The sequence below is a fragment of the Hyaena hyaena genome, unplaced genomic scaffold, assembly GCF_003009895.1.
Source record: "Hyaena hyaena isolate Hyena2069 unplaced genomic scaffold, ASM300989v1 scaffold_287, whole genome shotgun sequence".
Lineage (NCBI taxonomy): Eukaryota > Metazoa > Chordata > Mammalia > Carnivora > Hyaenidae > Hyaena > Hyaena hyaena.
In genome coordinates this window covers 1,597,486-1,615,068 of record NW_024080919.1, presented here as the reverse complement: position 1 = coordinate 1,615,068, position 17,583 = coordinate 1,597,486, and the positions used below count along the sequence as shown (strand labels likewise).

At 45.9% G+C, this 17,583-nt stretch overlaps 1 protein-coding gene and 3 non-coding genes across 6 annotated transcripts in view; 3 read left to right on the top strand and 1 right to left on the bottom strand.

Annotated features, from left to right (window-relative positions):
• Positions 1–3,115: 3,115 nt before the first annotated feature.
• Positions 3,116–3,188, bottom strand: TRNAR-ACG. Its single transcript has one exon. It is a non-coding gene; the product is annotated as a tRNA-Arg (tRNA).
• A 330-nt stretch (positions 3,189–3,518) lies between these two features.
• TRNAY-GUA lies at positions 3,519–3,610 on the top strand. The gene is given in 2 exon segments: positions 3,519–3,555; positions 3,575–3,610. It is a non-coding gene; the product is annotated as a tRNA-Tyr (tRNA).
• Positions 3,611–4,260: 650 nt separating this feature from the next.
• TRNAA-AGC lies at positions 4,261–4,333 on the top strand. The gene has a single exon. It is a non-coding gene; the product is annotated as a tRNA-Ala (tRNA).
• Positions 4,334–14,492: 10,159 nt separating this feature from the next.
• Positions 14,493–17,583, top strand: part of TRIM55 (tripartite motif containing 55) — a 40,629-nt gene continuing 37,538 nt past the window's right edge. For all 3 annotated transcript variants that reach the window (XM_039246988.1, XM_039246987.1, XM_039246986.1), the window contains exons 1-2: positions 14,493–14,660; positions 15,221–15,393. In XM_039246988.1, coding sequence (XP_039102919.1) covers positions 14,493–14,660; positions 15,221–15,393 — 341 coding nt within the window. The remainder of the gene's footprint in view (positions 14,661–15,220; positions 15,394–17,583) is intronic.

Genomic DNA, 17,583 nt, shown 5'->3' with positions numbered 1-17,583 from the left:
CAGTTCTGTACTATTTTTTTGCATTGTCTGTTTCCTCTTGGATCAGTTGTTTTCTTTACCTTGGACCTTCTTTTCTAAGTTGTTGTAACCTTTCAAATGTTCCATAGATATTTGTTCACATTCATGAATAAAGGACTACATTGACTTGTGTCTGTAAAACGGCTGGGTTCTGGGGACATGCAGGCTCTTACATTAATACTGCTCGAGAGGAAATGGCCATGCTGCCCTCAAATCCCCCGAACTAACTAACTCAGGAAGAGTCCCATTCTGAGGGTGGGGTTGCCTTTTTTTCGTTCCATGTCTATTATCATAAGGCTCTACTCTGTCCCACGCCCCCTCCCACCCCCCACCCCCGCCTTATAGTCACCCCACGGGCTCTCCTCAGGCAAATCTACTCTGCTTAAGCAGTTCTCCAGGCAATTTCACCTGGGATAAATGCGGCAGCAGCTGCAAAATGTTGTGGGCCTCTGACCTTTGTGCTCCTGCCTCTGTGCCTGGAGCCTCTTGTGCGCTCCATGGGGAAATGTCTCTGCTAGCTTCTAGAATGTGTATTTTGAGCTGTTTCTCTTCATCCTGGGCTACGTGTCCACATAACATCATTTGCATTTCACATCCCAGAAATTATTTAAAATCTCAGGTTTGCTGACTGTACTTTCTGTTGTCTTCCATGCAGCGTAGCCATTTTCCTTTTTATCTTTATGAGCTCTTCACTCGGATCCCAGGAAGAAGGGAGTGAAATCATACGTTCCCAACTATCTGGCTATAGGTGACCCAGCCCTGATGGCTGCATGTAATCCTGAGCCCTGGACACAGTTTGGGGATCAAGGTGACCATCTAACTGAGGCCAGAACAATGAAGAGTTTTGCAGTCAGGATTGAGAAAAAGAAGTGAGTCTCTGGTGAGAGGTCTACTCAGGCTCCTGTAACAACATACCACAGACTGGGTAGATTATAAACAAGATATTTTGGTTCTCACAGTTCTGGAGGCGAGCATCCAGGTTCCGGTGAAGACCCACTTCCAAGGTTGCAGACTGCTGAACTTTTTTCTCACTGTGCCCGCGCATAGCGGAGAGGAGGAGGGATCTCTCCGGGACCTCTTTTATAAGGGTACTTACTAATTTCATTCATAAGGACTTCCCCCTCATCTCCTAATTACCTCTCACAGGCCCTACCTCCCAACACCGTCACCTTGGGCATTAGGTTTTCCACAAGAATTCTGGGCGTGTGTGGGGCAGGGGTGGGGGAGAGGCACAAACACGTCATCTACAGACTGTGCGGGGCAACCTTCGGGAAGTCAGGCATCTGGAGAGAGAGAGTCGCACAAGGTGGCCAACAGGGAGCACTAGAGACAGGCAGTGAGGTTCAGGGCGCGGCGGAGAGAAAACCTTAAGCCCAGTGAGGCCTCCTCCTCGGTTTTCCTGGGACAGCCTGCACATTCTAACAAACGTCTCTGCTTTACATCAGCTCTGTGTGAACTTCTGACCCAGTAAGAGAGCCAGAAATGGCCCACCATGTTGGCCCTCCTGGAGGGTGTTACTCTGGTCCGGCCGGGGCTGGGGAAACAGGGCAAGAAGGGGATAGACCAAGAGGCTAGCTTCTCCCCACAGTGTAATGATGGCCATGACCGTGACCTCTGCCAGCAATCAACCCCTTACTTGTCACCCTTGTAAAATGAAAAGAAAGTAAGAATAAGATAGAGGCTCTTTCCTTGTAGACTCACTTTGAAAGTTCTGTCAACAAACTTGGGGGAAGGCCTGCAGCATAAGGCCGCAGCTTCCCACAGAGGTAATTTTTTTTTTTTTTTACAAATAAAACTTTATTGTCAAGCTGGTTTCCATATAACACCCAGTGCTCATCCCCACAAGTGCCCCCCTCCATGCCCATCCCCCCCTCCTCCCCCCCACCCATCAGTCCTCAGTTTGTTCTCAACATTCGAGAGTCTCTCATGGTTTGCCTCCCTCCCCCTCCCCCACCATTTTCCCCCTTCTTCTCCCCCATGGTCCTCTGTTAAGTTCCTCCTAATCCTCCTATACGTGCAAACATGTGGTATTTGTCCTTCTCTGCCTGACTTATTTCGCTGAGCATGACACCCTCAAGGTCCATCCATGTTGCTACACGTGGCCAGATTTCACTTTCTCAGTGCCATGTAGTATTCCGTGGTATAGATAAACCACATCTTCTTGATCCATTCGACCACAGAGGTAATTTTTTAAACTCTCAGGAACACTGCGTAACTTGAAACCTACGTCAGCTTGTTACCTCAGACAACGGCAAAACGTTCACTAGGAAACAAACATAAAAGCCACCACCATTTTGTTCAAATTGTCTGTACTCGCCCACCCTCCCCCCGGTTTTTAGCTCCCTCTCACCGTCTCTGTAGCCTTAAGGAAGCTGCTTTCCCACCTGAAAACTACTCCTCTCCCCTAAACCCACATTTTCTCTTCGCTGACTTATCTCTTCTCGAACTGCACATTTTTTTAAAAGCTTTTTTACTTTTGGGAATTGCTATCTCCCTTGAGGAGCTTTACGAGACTTCTAAACTACTCTCCACAAACAAGATCGGTAACTTCAAAATTAAACGCAATTTATTCAAACCAACATTATGCCCTCCCAGTTAAAAGGCCCTTGGGGACAGAGCCCACATAATTCGACGGTTTTATGCTGTGCTGACAACCGAGGAGGGGCTCAACACCCTGATGGAGACGAAATGAGAAACAGGAACCGAATCACGAAGACCTTCCCCTTCTTCCGTCCGCACCGCGGGGCCAGTTTGGCCAGTTTTTCTGGCGACTTGGGACCGAAGTCTTCAACTATCTTACAAGCCCCGACGGCTGAGGCCGCCGCCGCGGCTCCACGTCCCCTGAGGAGCTGCCCCCGGGGTCCCGGCGGCGCGCCCCCCACCCCCCCACCCCCCCGCGGCTGAGGCGCTCTCGCCAGCAGGGTCGCACGCGGGCGGCTTCCCCCGGTGATCGAGAAAGTTCGACGGGGCAGCCCCGGAGGCGACGCGCAGCAGGCTCCGGCCTCCAGTGCGGTAGAACACTCCCGGCATCCGTGGTCTGAGGACCCCCGAAGAACTACTGGTCTTTGGTTTTCATTTAAAACTCACTGACAAAAAGCGAGCCAGGCAGGAGTCGAACCTGCAATCTTCTGATCCGTAGTCAGACGCGTTATCCATTGCGCCACTGGCCCTGCGCGCAGGAGGGCGCCGAGGGGACGTACGGCTTGCAGGGGTGAGGCCGCACTCGGGCGGCCTCCGCCAACACGGGGCAGGAAAGGACTCGCCCGGGAAGGCGGCGTCGGAGCCGCGCGGCCCCGGGCCCACTCGCCCCGGACACACGAGTCGGCGGCCTTGCGGGGGTCTGCGGGGGCCGCGGGGGGCGCCGCGCTGTGCTTCTGCGCACGCGTGCCACAGCGCCCCGCCCCGTCCCCCGAGCACGCATGCTCCGTGCGCTCTCCCGCCCGCGGCGCTCGCCCGGGGTCTGGGAAGTCGAGGCCCCGGGGCCCGGGCGGCCGCCCGTCCCTTCGGTGGCTCAGCTGGTGGAGCGGAGGACTGTAGCTGGCTCCCGGCGAGAGGCATCCTTAGGTCGCTGGTTCGATTCCGGCTCGAAGGAGACAACGCCTGCTTTTTGCCCCCTTTGTACGAGTGGCGCCCTTTCCACGGGCCCCTTCCGACGAACGCTCGGAAACGCTTGTACTTTCCCTCCGTTTGGGCCTCCTGGCACCCCCGTGTGACATACGTGGTGCCTCCCCGAGCGGGGACGACGCGTCCTCGTAACAAGCGCCGAAGTGGGTTCGTGGGTCTGCGCCCGGCGAGGGGTCGCGGCCCTGGTTCGCCTCCGTCGGCGGCGGCGTCTCCCGACTTCCCTGAGCACAGAGGGGGGCCCCGGGCCGCCGCCGCGCGCCTTCCTCAGCGCCCCGGGGCGACGGGGCGCCGCCCACGCGGGGCCGGGGGCCGGGGGTCTTCGGATCCGCCCGCCTGGCAGTCGGGAGGGAAACGCGGCCGAAAGCACCCGAAGCTCGGGAACGAGGGGGCGCGGAGAGACGGCGGCTCGGCTGGCGGCGCGGGGACCGCGGGCGCCGCGTCTCGAGTCCCCTTAGGTCGCCGGTTCGACTCCGGCCCGAAGGGGAGCGCGTCTCCGTTTGCTCCTGGGGCCTCAGCCGGGAGGCGGGACCGGGGACGTGGCCGGGAGAAGCGTTTTCCGTTTCGAGGCCCCGACCGCGCTGTCTCTAGGGGAGGAGAGAGCCGGCCGAGCCCAGCGGCGGGGGATTAGCTCAAATGGTAGAGCGCTCGCTTAGCATGCGAGAGGTAGCGGGATCGATGCCCGCATCCTCCAGTCCTTTTCTCCGCGGCCGTTTTTCTTCCGATTCTCGCTCCCCCCAGGTGGACCCCGAGGTCAGCTGCGAGGCGAGCGACGGACTCGCGCACCCGAGGTGACCGCTCCCTGAGAGTCCCCAGACGACGGGCGTGGGTGCTGACGCACTTTATTCTTACAGCCTAAACTTCTTAGACCCATTTACTTCGGGAGGTTCACGAAACTGGTTCTTTTTCTGTCCAAAAAGGGCTACAGATTGCAGTCACATCTGTTCCCACTTCCTTTGTGATTTGTAATCGGTCGCTGCACTTCCAAGGACCCACTTGATACTCAACCGCCCATATTTGGGGGAGGGGGGTTACTGGCAGAAAAACAAAAGAACGCAAGAAAACACTGAACTTGGAAAAGGACGCCGGCGGTCTTGAACTTGGCGCGGAGCCGAGGGCGAGCGCGGCCCGCCCGCCTTCGGCTCTGCGCGCGTCACTGCCGCCGGCCCGGGGGCGGGAGCGAGCGGAAGGCCTTGAACCTGGAAGCCGGCGGCCCAAGCCCCCAGCTTCCTCTTGGGGGGCAGCCGTGGAGAACGGGAGAGCAGCGCGGGAAAGGAATTAAATGGGGAAAAGTTCTGCTTAGGGCCGGTTTTGAGCACAGTCTAGTTTGCTAAAGACAAGAACAAACTAAATACTCACTCACTGAAAGATTCAGAGATGGAGCGGAACACGCACAAAGGCTTTTCTAGTAATAGATGCTCCCTATTCTAATTTGCTAGAATACAGCCGTTAAAAAGCTGTTGAAACCACACTGCCGTTCTCAACACAGAACATAAATTTACAAAGACGAAGGCAGAAATATTACCTTTTCTGAGGACCGCAGTTAGTAAATGATAATCTTTTATTTCATGTTCATTTTAGGATTCTAGGCAACTTGTATTTTTGTTACTAATATATATATTAGTGTATATTATATATATAATTAATATGTGTATACGCTAATGTATACATTGTTACTAATGTATACAACCTACTGCATTTTATTGATGTATCTTTCATTTTCTAGGGCAGTCTCCATTTTTATCTTACTTTACTCTTTTCGATAAAGTCTTTAAATTGAATGTGTAGTGATTCGTTTAAAATATACCATATTGGCGCGCCTGGGTGACTCAGTCGGTTGTGTCTGACTTTAGCTCAGGTCATGATCTCACAAGTCATGAGTTTCAGCCCTGCATCAGGCTCTGTGCTGACAGCTCAGAACCTTGAGCCTGCTTTGGATTCTGTGTCTCCCCTTCTCTCTGCCCCTTACCCACTCATACTGTCTCTCTCTCTCTCTCTCAAAAATAAACATTAAAAAATATATATCATTTTCATAAAAAGAAATTTATAAAGTAAGAAAAGGAATCCTTTTATCAGATGATAGGTCCCAGTTTCCAGTTGAGATTATGAGCACTCTGACTGGCTGACTGGAGGAGCTGGCAGTGAAATTATAAATGACTAAAAGAGCAAGGAATGGGTAATAAGTGGAAGGCATGCTCCCCAAATCCACGTGGGAGCACATCGTTAGGTAGGTGAGCTGGGCAAGAACTCAAACATCTCAGGATCAGCAACTTAGATATGAATGGAATTCTTATTAAATAGTCTAAAGGGGTTACCTACGTGGCTCAGTTGGTTAAGCATCTGACTTTAGCTCAGGTCATGATCCCACGGTTCATGGGCTGAAGCCCTGTGTCGGGCTCTGTGCTGACAGCTCAGAGCCTGCAGCCTGTTTTGGATTCTGTGTCTGCCTCTCTCTCTGCCCCTCTCCTGCTCACGATCTGATCTCTCTGTCTCACAAAAGTAAACATTAAAAAAATGTAAAAAGTATAGAAGTATAAGCTGAGAGGCACTATTACACAGTAGCCAGTCACATGGGCTTTGGAACCTGATGGCCTATCTTGGCTTTCACATTCCCTACCTAGTGACAGTGGGCAAGTTGCTTGACATCATGGTACTTCAGTTTCCTCGTTTGTTAAGTAGGGATGATAATAATAATACCCTTATTACAGTGCCTAGTACATAGTAAACACACTGTAAACATTAACTATTAACAGTGTATGTTAACAGTACCATAAAAAGAAGGCCTGGAGGGAATATTCTGAGAGTTTGCCTGTGTGTTTATATAAATATATATGGGAATACAGAAAAGAGATGCTTGGAGCTACCGTGGAGGGAAATTAGGACAATTCTAAAAATACAAAATGATAGATAAATTACATTATGACCATTTAATGGGGCATATATCACCATTAAAATTATATTTATCAAGAACTGTTGACATGGGAAATGTTAATCAAATGCTAAGTTAATAAATGGCATGCAGAGCAATATAAACAGTAACAATATAAACAAGCATTAATTATTTGTAGAAAAGACTGAAGAATAAATTAAAATATTGATAGTAGTGATCTTTGGATAGTAGCATCACTGTGATTTTTTTTTCTTTCTTAGAAGTTTAAAGGGGCGCCTGGGTGGCTTAGTCGGTTAAGCGTCCGACTTTCGCTCAGGTCATGATCTCGCTGTTCATGGGTTTGAGCCCCGCGTCGGGCTCTGTGCTGACAGCCAGCTCAGAGCCTGGAGCCTGTTTCAGAGTCTGTGACTCCTTCTCTCTCTGACCCTCCCCTGCTCAGGCTGTCTCTCTCTCTCTCTCCCCTAGAAATAAATAAAAAATATTTTTAAAAAAAGTTTAAAATATTTTCTAATTTCTCCAGTACGCATTTATAAACTTTAATGGAAATTTTAGACATATTTTTAAAAAATTAACAGCTAACAGCACTTCCTGTAAGCCAACCACAGTTTTAGTTACTTTCCATGTATTAACTCATATATTTGTCTCATAAAGAAAACACTAGGCCCAGATGGCTTCTGTGGTGAATTCTACCAAACAATTAAGGAAGAAATAATACCAATTCTAAACAGACTTTCAGAAAATTGAAGAAGAGGAAATGCTGTCCAGCTTGCTATGAAGCCAACATTATCCTGATCCAAAACCAGGAAAAGACATTATAAAAAAGAAAAGAAAAGAAAACAACAGACCTTCATGAACATAGATGTAAAAATTTTAAGCAAAATATTAGTCAATTAACTCCACAATACAAAAAAGGAAAATGCAGCATAACTCCATGGGATTTTCCCTCAAGAATACAAGACTGGTTGAACATTCAGAAATCAACAATTCGGGGCGCCCGGGTGGCTCAGTCGGTTAAGCGTCCGACTTTCGCTTAGGTCATGATCTCGCTGTTCGTGGGTTCTAGCCCTGCGTCGGGCTCTGTGCTGACTGCCAGCTCAGAGCCTGGAGCCTGTTTCAGAGTCTGTGACTCCCTCTCTCTCTGACCCTCCCCTGTTCATGCTGTCTCTCTCTCTCTCCTAGAAATAAAAAAAAAAAAAAAAGAAAGAAAAAGAAATCAACAATTCATCATAATAAACAGACTAAAGAAGAGTAACACCATGATCTTCTTAGTTTGACGCAGAATAAACATTTGACAAAATTCATCATCCCCTGATTTTTAAAACTATCAGCAAATGTGGAAGGGAAGGGAACGAAACTTCTTCAACCTGATAAAAGGCCTCAGTGAAAAACACACACTTAACGTATTACTTAATAGTATGAATGCTTTCCTCCCAAGATCAGGAACAAAGCACTGATACCCATTCTGAGGTGTCTGGCCCGTACAAAAAGGCAAGAAAAATGAAGTAAGAGACCTCTAGACTGGAAGGAAAAGTAAAACTATCTCTATTCACAGAGATCCCATTTTTTAAAGTACCGATTACATGTTAAAATAATAGTTCATATTCGGGGGTAAAGAAAATATATCAATATTAATGTCCTTCGTTTCTGTCTTTTAATGTGGCTATTAGAAATTTATAATTATATATAATTTGTCACTCACCTCTTATTTCTATTTGATAGTTGGGTCAGAGAGGTAGGTAGGGGCCAGATCATGTCAGGCCTTAGAGACCACAGTGAGGATTAATGTTTTTATCCTATGGGTAATATGACTATTAGTGTGATTTAAATAAGGAGTGACATGAGACTCAGATTGCAGAAAGCAAGAGTGAATTTCAGAAAACTCAATCAGGAGGCTGAGGTGAAGGGAAAGTCAGAAGGGTTGTATGTGCTGAAGGTGAGAGTCGAGAAGGACCTGGAGCCTAGATACGTTCAGACATGGCCATTGGGAAGGCTTTAGGCTAAGTATTTACTTGTTTGAGGCTGTCACTATATATTTCTGGTATTTGAATTATGCCACGAGATGTTCAGAGGAAAGTAAAATATGTTAATTTTCTAACATATCCTCAGAGATATTTATGATAAATAGACATGTATAAACAATGGATTTGGAGGAGAAATTATCAAGAAGAAAAGCTTACAGCCAGAAGTTTGCAAACTGTCTAAAGAAAGAAATGCCATGGTATTAGCTTCTGTAAAGTACTTTTCAAGTTAACTCATTTAATTTTATATTTTGTAAAATGTTTCTTTTCATTAAAAAAATGTTAAATCGTATATCCTAGCTCCCTATTTCCAGACAGCTAAATTGAAGAGACTGACAATGTAAACAGAAGAAAAATGTTAAGTATTTTATAGATGTCAGGAGGGCTTGGTGTAAAAAGATTGCAAGAATCTTTTTATTGGAAAGAGTTCTGGGTTATATTTTTTTCAAGTAACTTGTAAAGTTTCTATATGGCTAAATAATGGTTAGAAAGTGCTTTTCTAGATCACACCCTGAACTCCAGAATACCAAAAGAAATAACATACTCTACATATGCCTCCTGAGGTCAGATGGGTTATATCTAACAGGACTGATCAACAGAGCCTGGCTCTTGGAACACCATCCCATCTAAATCCCAAATGAAGTACTGCCTTATGTATTACTGCTCTCACTAATAGAGGGAGGGATAGTGAGAGGGAGAGACGGATGGATGGATGGATGGATGGATGGATGGATGGATGGATGGATGGATGGAAGAATTAATAACCTCATTGTCTTGGTTTTAAGAGGGCCTGGTCTGCACAACATTAAGAATGGATCTTTGTTTTGGCATGGAATTAAATTGATTTTCAAGAGATGTGTGACTGGTGCTGGCGCTGACCTGAGGTCCTGGTCTACTCATGCCCTAGTGTCCCGGGCTAAATAAACCTCTTTCTTCAGCAGTCTCTAACTCTCTGCTTCCACATCCACATCATCTGGTGTTCTTTCCCTGTTTGATTGATTTAGCCAGCCACCACCTTTCTCCCCTCTGGTGGGTAGTAGAAGGAATTCTCCTCCCTCTCTACCTTAGACATTGAGCCAGAAGCAAGGTCAGCATTCTAGCGCCTTTTGTTTTCTCTTCCTTCCAGCAGGGCTACAGTCTCTCTGCCTCACTGCTTTGCTTCAAACTACTCTCAATTTTTTACATCCTTTTAGCTCCACCTTGCATCGGACCCACAAGCCTGCTGCTCTGTTTGATGAATGACTAGCTCCTTGAGCTAAGCCTTGATGATTTTCAAGTACCTGGATTTTCAATTACCTGTGCTAAAGAGACAAAGAGAACACAGGTAAATGAAATGCTGAGAACATTCTGGAATCCTCAGGAAAGTTAGCACTCCTGACCCTGATTTCCTGGGACTCTTCTGATGCCTCCTATTCCCAAGATGGTCTCTCTTGTTTTGCAAGTTGGGATGAAGAGTTGATGTTGCTCTTTTAACTATTCTAGGCTTAGAAGAATCTCATACCACTGACCAGGAGGTGTAAAATTCACCAAAAGAAGGGGACCCTGTTCCTATTGGAGAACCTTCAAACACACTCCAATTCTCCAAGATTTTTTTATGTCACATATTTTAGAGCTGGTTGTCCAATGTGGTAACCACTAGCCACATATGGTTGTTTGAACACAAGTTGAAATTAATAACACTTAAAACTCTTGAATTGCATTTTACACATTTAGAGTACTCAATAGCCACCTTTGGATAGAGGTTTGGACAGAGGTTAGACATTACAGATATAGAACATTTACATCATTGCAGACAATTCTAGTGGAAAGTGTGCTATAGAGCATCACGGGTGTGGTATAGCTTAGTAGGTGAGGTCGTGGGCTCTGTAGTCGAAAGATGTGTCTCTAAATCTGCTTCACACCAGCAGTCATACGACTAGGCAACTACTTGGTTGAGCTACAGTTGGTTCAATGGAAATAGTATCTATTATAAAGAGCTATTGTAAGTAGTGATTGGTACTCTGTACAGATTTATTATGTTTGTTGTGGCAATATACAGTTGACCCTTGAACAACGTGGAGGTTAGGGGTGCTGAACCCCCGTGCAGTTTAAAATCCACATATAATTTTTGACTCCTTCAAAATTTAACTACTAATAGCCTACTGTTGACCATAAGCCCTATTGATAAAATAAACAGTTAATTACCATATATTTTTATGTTACATGTATTATGTACAATAAAGTAAGCTAGAGAAAAGAAAATGTTATTACGAAAATCATAAGGAAGAGAAAGTACATTTATAGTAGTGTACCATAAAAAAAGGGTCAACCATAGTACTAAAACAGACTTTAGAACTCCCTTTTCTTCCTTCCTGAGATGAAAAACACACTGAAATCCACATTTCACTCCTATGCTCTGACCCCTGAAGCCGGGGTCCATTCGGCCTAGTTGCTAGAGGTTGAAAGAAGTCAAAAGTCTTCTCTTTTTGTTATCATGCCTTAATGCCAACTCTGCCATTGGGCATAGAGTCAGGTTCTTAGGGAGCCATCTTGCTTCCTCTGACTTATTTGGGGGGTTGGTAAACTGCCGGTCCTCCAGGGGCTGAAAGCAATGGTCATTGTGCTTCAGGTCCTCCATGTGTGTGAACATACCCCTGCCCTCGTTTGGTGCAACTCAGTAATGGGGGTGATTGGGGCTTCCAACTAAACCAATCCCCTATGTAAAACTGCCCCTAACTGGTTTCAGCCTCCTGTCCTCGGTGTGGTGAGTGGGGGTACGAGAAGGGAGGAAAGTTGTGTACCACTCCTGTACAGTCAGGACACCTTTGGCAAACTAAGCTGGTGTTCACGTCTGTGGAAATCCCAGAGCCTTGAGGTTGGCTTCAAATCTCATTCAGCTTCAGAATTTTCAGGATCATTCAGGGAAATTTGTGAATGATTTGGGAACACACTAAAGTTTTCTCCTTCTTCCCTAGAACAGAATGCTATTCCTATGTCCCACTCTTAACTCACATGCCCATCCCACGGACTGCTGGTCTCTGAGATTGGGGAGGAGCAAAGAATGGAAAAAAGAATATAAAGAGGGAAAGGTGATAATTACCCATCAACTTGACTCTTACTCCTATGATCTTGCCAGTTTCCTGGGTAGCCTCCCAGTGGCAGTTCGAAGAAAAAGTACAAGTCAGAAAGCAAGAAACCAAAACACGGAGGAGAGGATAAGGATCTGCTCAGCATCACGTAATTTAATTGGAGATTCTCGATGTCAAAATTAATGTTTCAAGTGTTTTGCTTTTCCCTACAAATACTGTTAAGCCTAGGTTGTGAATACCACTCACATACAGATTAAACAGATTAAGCAGAAATCAAGCAAGCTGAGGTCAGTTTCCCAAGACGACAAAGCAAGGTAGGCATGGAAACTGGGTAGAAGGCGTGTCTCCTGACTCACTGTGTACTTGTCACTGCATCACTGGTAGGTTGCTCAGACCCGGAGCACCCGAGTCACCTCTGTGGAGTCCACTTTCATAGCCTCACAGGCCCTTCCCTCCTTTTCCTCCCCAGTGCCATCACCCAGTGCCAGGGAATCATGACCTCTCCCCTAGGCAATGGCAACCACCTCCCGTCTGGTCTTCGTCCAGGCCACCTTCGCCCTGTCCCAGCCACCACTGTGGTACTGATCTAACCGGTGCGCAGCCCTCACGGAAATGTTGCTCTGAGAAACTTTCAACAACTTCCTGTTGCCTGATTTATTAAGTGTTAAAAACTCTTCAGCCCCGTATCTGTGGCCTGCTCGCGTGTCAGGAGCACGCTGTGCACTCCAGCCCGAAGCTCCATACGCTCTGACCGTTGCCCACACTCCTGGGCCTCGCGGTCTTTGCTTCTGTGCCTTCTTTTGGAAAGCCCCAGCTATGCCCCACGTAACTACACACGGATTCATAAGTTCTTAGTGGGTCAGTTCAGATACCATGTGCCCATGAAGCCCTCCTGATTAATCCAACTCTGAAATTTTGTACTGTGGTTCTGTACATGCAGGTCTTATTTCTTCTGTCAGACTGAGCTCCTTCAGGACAGTAATCTGTGTCTTGTTTGCTTTTCAGTCCACAGAGCTGAACACAAAGGGGACACACAATAAACACTCAATGAATTTTTTTTAAAAAGAATGAATTCCCCTAACAAGGATAGGCTTGGCTCATTGCACACTATAAGTTTAAGTGGGCTTTTTTCTTAGACTGAAGAGTCTTTTACAGTAGAAACTTTATCTTTCCTAAAAAATAACTCACATATTGTGTTCAGACCTCCATAGTCCATGTAACGATAAACACGGTTAACTGCCTGAGCCAGGTGAACTGAATTAACTCAAGAAAAAAATGTCACCAATTCCCTTCTGTATTGTAGTTCTTCAGTAGGTAGTGAAAGGAATAACAAAATTGTCCTCAAATCCCTGAAATGTTTATGAATACATGTAACTCATTATTAGTTAATAGAGCGTATTAGATTCTAAGTAAGTTTCAGTACACACAGCAGTAAGACCATACACAGCCAGTCACACTGGCCTATTTACTGGTAATTAAGTGCACACTGGGGATATGTTGGCAAGATGTGTTCAGTGCTTGAATATTTTTAAATCAAGGAGAAATAAACCTACAAGTTAACTATATATAAACAGATATTTTTCTTTTTCATTTTTGATCTGATTTTTAATTTTTAAATAACTATATTGATGAAAGTTTCACAAAATCCTGGCAAATATCAGAATTGTTATTTGTGACTCAAGAGCAGACCAAGAATATCAGAAATGACCAGGGAAACTATCATTTAAAAAAATCAACTTGGAGGAGACGGCGGCAGATGCCGAGAGGTACGTGTAGTAGGTATTTCAGAGCAGATAAACCCGGATATGGAAGCAGGACCTATTTTCACTTCAGTTGACAACAGCATTGATATCCATTTCCCGCTTTATGGAAAAATGAAATAATGGGTCTGTTACCCTACATGCCAGTTGCTACCTCATTACTGGTTATCGTTGCAAACTAAACGTATATTTTAAAAGATTGCCAAGTTTTCTTTGTGTTTTTGGCATGTGTGTGTGGGGAGTGGCTGTAGGGATACAGGATGAAGGGGGAGGTTAGCGAGGAGGAAGAGCAGTGCGGGAGAAGAAAGAATTTACTAGAATCTTGTTCACAACTTATAAAAAAGTGGGATCATCAACTGGTGTTTGGATTTTTTTCATAGATACTTTCCTGGTGAAAAGGGCTGAAGGACTGAAGTCAGTTTTTAAACTGGAATTTTTCCCAGGCCACAGATGAAAAAGTTAATGTGAATCAAATCGTTTTAGTTGATTGCCCTTGTGAAGCCAAGAAAATGATTTTTGAGACATGTTTTGTTTGTTTTCACTTAAGGTGATATGCTCCCACTACTTCTGGTGACTCGCTTCCTAAATTCTCCAGACAGAAATGGCATTCGTTACGCAGTTAGACTCTTGGGCTGCCTCCCCCCCCCCGCCCCCCCGCCCCTTCCTGGAAAAACCCGTCGCCACGTTCTTACCGAGGGCTCACAGAGGGCATGGCTCAGTGACTAGGCATGCACATTTGCATTTGTTGTTGACAACTGTCAGCTTCAACCTCCCTCTCCTCACAACTCTGTCTAAATGGGGTTTGTAACCCTCCTTCCCACGCACTGTCTTCACTCCCCGGGGCAGGAATGTTGGCTCCTGTTCTCTGTCACCTGTCAGAGTCCATCCATCCTGTCACTGGCTTATATGGACAAGTCAGCCCACTGTCACGTGACCCTCCCTGCTGCTAAAAACAGCTCCAGCACCTCCTCTGAACCTGGGCCTGAAACAATGTCTTCCACCGAAAAAAACATAAAGGACACTTGATCACCCAGTCCTTGGAATTATTTCCAGGAAGCACTTGCAGAAAGCCTTCGGGGCGCACTTTCCCTGGCAGCGCGCAGGGGACGGCCAGGAGATGAGCGCAGCTTTGAATTATAAGTCTTTTTCCAAAGAGCAGCAGACCATGGATAACTTGGAGAAGCAGCTCATCTGTCCGATCTGCTTGGAGATGTTCACGAAACCTGTGGTCATTCTCCCCTGTCAGCATAACCTGTGCAGGAAATGTGCCAGTGATATTTTCCAGGTAAGCCTGTTTGGTATTTGGGGGGTAAAAAAAAGAGTCTCTCTTCTTGGAATCAAGTCCTCAACTTGTAGGTGAATTCTTTTAGAAAACTTTATAAGGCTACATTCATTTTCAAGAAAACCATTTTTTTTTTAATGATTTGCTTTGTGCTCTGCTGTCTGCCTCCTCCTTACTCCCAAATCGAATTTTACTTAAATATTAAGACTACTATTCGTTTAAAAAAAAAAAAAAAAAAAACCTTCGAAACATTGAATCTGCTTCGAAATTGTAAACGAGTTGCTGCCTAAGACATTAACGTTAGAGTTTCTGGCTAGAGCTTTTGGTTATAAAAACACTGGATAGAAAAGGGCCTCATGCCGAAAATGGGAGACAGCAGTTGACTGGAGAAAGTACTGGCCCTGTGTTCTAGGCCCACTTGCTGCTAAGGCCCTGAGGGACTATCTTATGGCTAACTTAAAGTAGAAGTTGACCTTGCTTATAGTAACAGAGAGTGAAAAGAAGTCTCAGAAAAGCTACCCGTGGCATTACTTAATTCCTCCTTTCTTGCTTGGCAAGAACAGGCCTCTAACCCGTATTTGCCCACAAGAGGAGGCACCACTGTGGCATCAGGGGGCCGGTTTCGCTGCCCGTCCTGTAGACATGAGGTGGTTCTGGACAGACACGGGATCTACGGCCTTCAGAGGAACCTGCTGGTGGAAAACATCATTGACATCTACAAGCAGGAGTCCACCAGGTACTGTCCCTCCCTGTGTCACACCCGCATCTGAGACCGGTTTTGTGTATTTGTTTGTTTGTCCCAACAGATCCCATGCTCGTCTGACAATCACAGACATCGTCTTATAGGAAAATGTTTTTCCAAGTGAGTCCTTACCAGTGTGAGAATCGCTCTTGGAAAGAGAAGGGAGCTGGTGCCCAAGCCTTTGCATCAACTTAAGAATGAAGTAATTCATTAACACTAGCCCATTCAGTAACACGGAGAAAGGCATAATGTGGCCCACCCCCTCAGCCTTGCATTACATGTGTTTCAGACATTTCTGCACTTCACAGGTCCTTTGTAGCTCCCAGTTCTACATAGCGGAAGATTTACAGTATGAAACTTTAAGGAAAACTAGTGGAAATGGCATTTTCCAAAACAGTCCCGTTCCTAGTTTAGACAGTCTCACCTTAAAGTTGTCTACATGATCATAGTAAAAAACAAATTTCTCTAACATAATCATTGTATGGACCCTGGGAAGTTGCAAAGCAATACACAGTCCTGCCCTTCAGCAACTTAGAGTTTAGAGACATTGGTGGGGGGGGGGGGGGGGGGGGGGGGGGGGGGGGCGGAGAGACAGCATTCAGTTAAGTTTCCCTACTCTCTAGATTGCATTTGCTGCATACTCTCAGCATTCGCCTGTTGACTGACTGATACTCAGTATATGCCGCCATTCACTAAAAACAAAAAGGCTTCTTCCTCATCGAATCACATTGGCTGTGGAGCCCCTTTCCTAGAGGCATCACTGCAGGAGATCATTCCTAGAAGGCGTGGTGTGAGGGCCCGTTTTCAATTGTACACAGGTCAGTCCAGTCCACAAAGCTTGGTAGCAATATTGAGACCATCTGGAAATGAACTCATTGTGATTCTTATTAGGAGACATGTATTTACAGAACATCTGCAGGGCTCTAAGAGCCTTGCGCTCTTAGAAGGAAAGCTGTTCCATAAATCTAACATGTAATTATTATAATCACTATAGCTATTAGTTTCTGCTTAAGATTCAAACTAAATTAGATAGTGCCAGGATCTAGATGGAAGTGGGGAAGAAGAGTAATTACCGATGACATATTACAGAGATACAGAGTCAGCCATTTCCCTGCTGCCGGTGTCTCTGCGGAAGAAAGAAAATACTATTGCTGCCGCTGTCGCTTCACAGATCTGATTTCATTGTTTTCCATTCCTTTAAAATGCAAATACACAGTCTCTTAAAAAAAAAAGTCAATTAATAATCAACCAATTATTAAGAGTGTTTATGTAACAACTGATCCAGTGCCTAGTACAGTGTCTTACATAGAATAGTTGCTTCATAAGTGCCAGATGATTAAGCAACACCAAAAAGCTTCTTAGACGTTCTACTTATTTCAGTAATTTAGTTTTGCTACAGGGGGAGCTTGAAACATTGGAAATAATAACAATGTTATGAAATCCAGAGAAGAAGAGATGTTAAAACTTGTAGCATTAGGGGCGCCTGGGTGGCTTAGTCGGTTAAGCGTCCAACTTTCGCTTAGGTCATGATCTTGCGGTTCGTGGGTTCGAGCCCCGTGTTGGGCTCTGTGCTGACTGCCAGCTCAGAGCCTGGAGCCTGTTTCAGTCTGTGACTCCCTCTCTCTCTGACCCTCCCCTGCTCACGCTGTCTCTCTCTCTCTCTCTCTCTCTCCTAGAAATAAAAAAAAAAAAAAAAAAAAAAAACTTGTAGCATTAGCAACACCAAAAGACACATCCTTAACTTTAAAGTCTACATATACATCTGCCAAAAAAGTGCCCAGGGGCACAAACTGTGTAAAAGTAATGAACCAAATTTCCAACAATGAAGCTTAGAGCTGGGTGTGCCAGTGGTGTTTTTCTGATTATCAAGTTCTTCTTACGTTGTTGTTTCTTGAACTTGAGACTCGCCTTGGGACATTTTTACTTGGTAGCAAAATCACAAGTTGCACAGAGGGCCCAGGTACACGTTGGGGCAAACACCCAGGTGTTCCCTGGAGGCCGGCAGCCTTGCCAGCCCAGAACCCTGAGCCTCGGAGTCCATTAGGCAACCTTAGAATGACCTTAGGTATTGCGAGTGAGATGCACCCTCTCTGGCTCACAGTCATTGGTGTGGGGGCAGAAAGGAGAGAGGCTGGTCCGCTCTGACCTCCCACAGACAGATCGACATTGTAGATTTCGACAAAA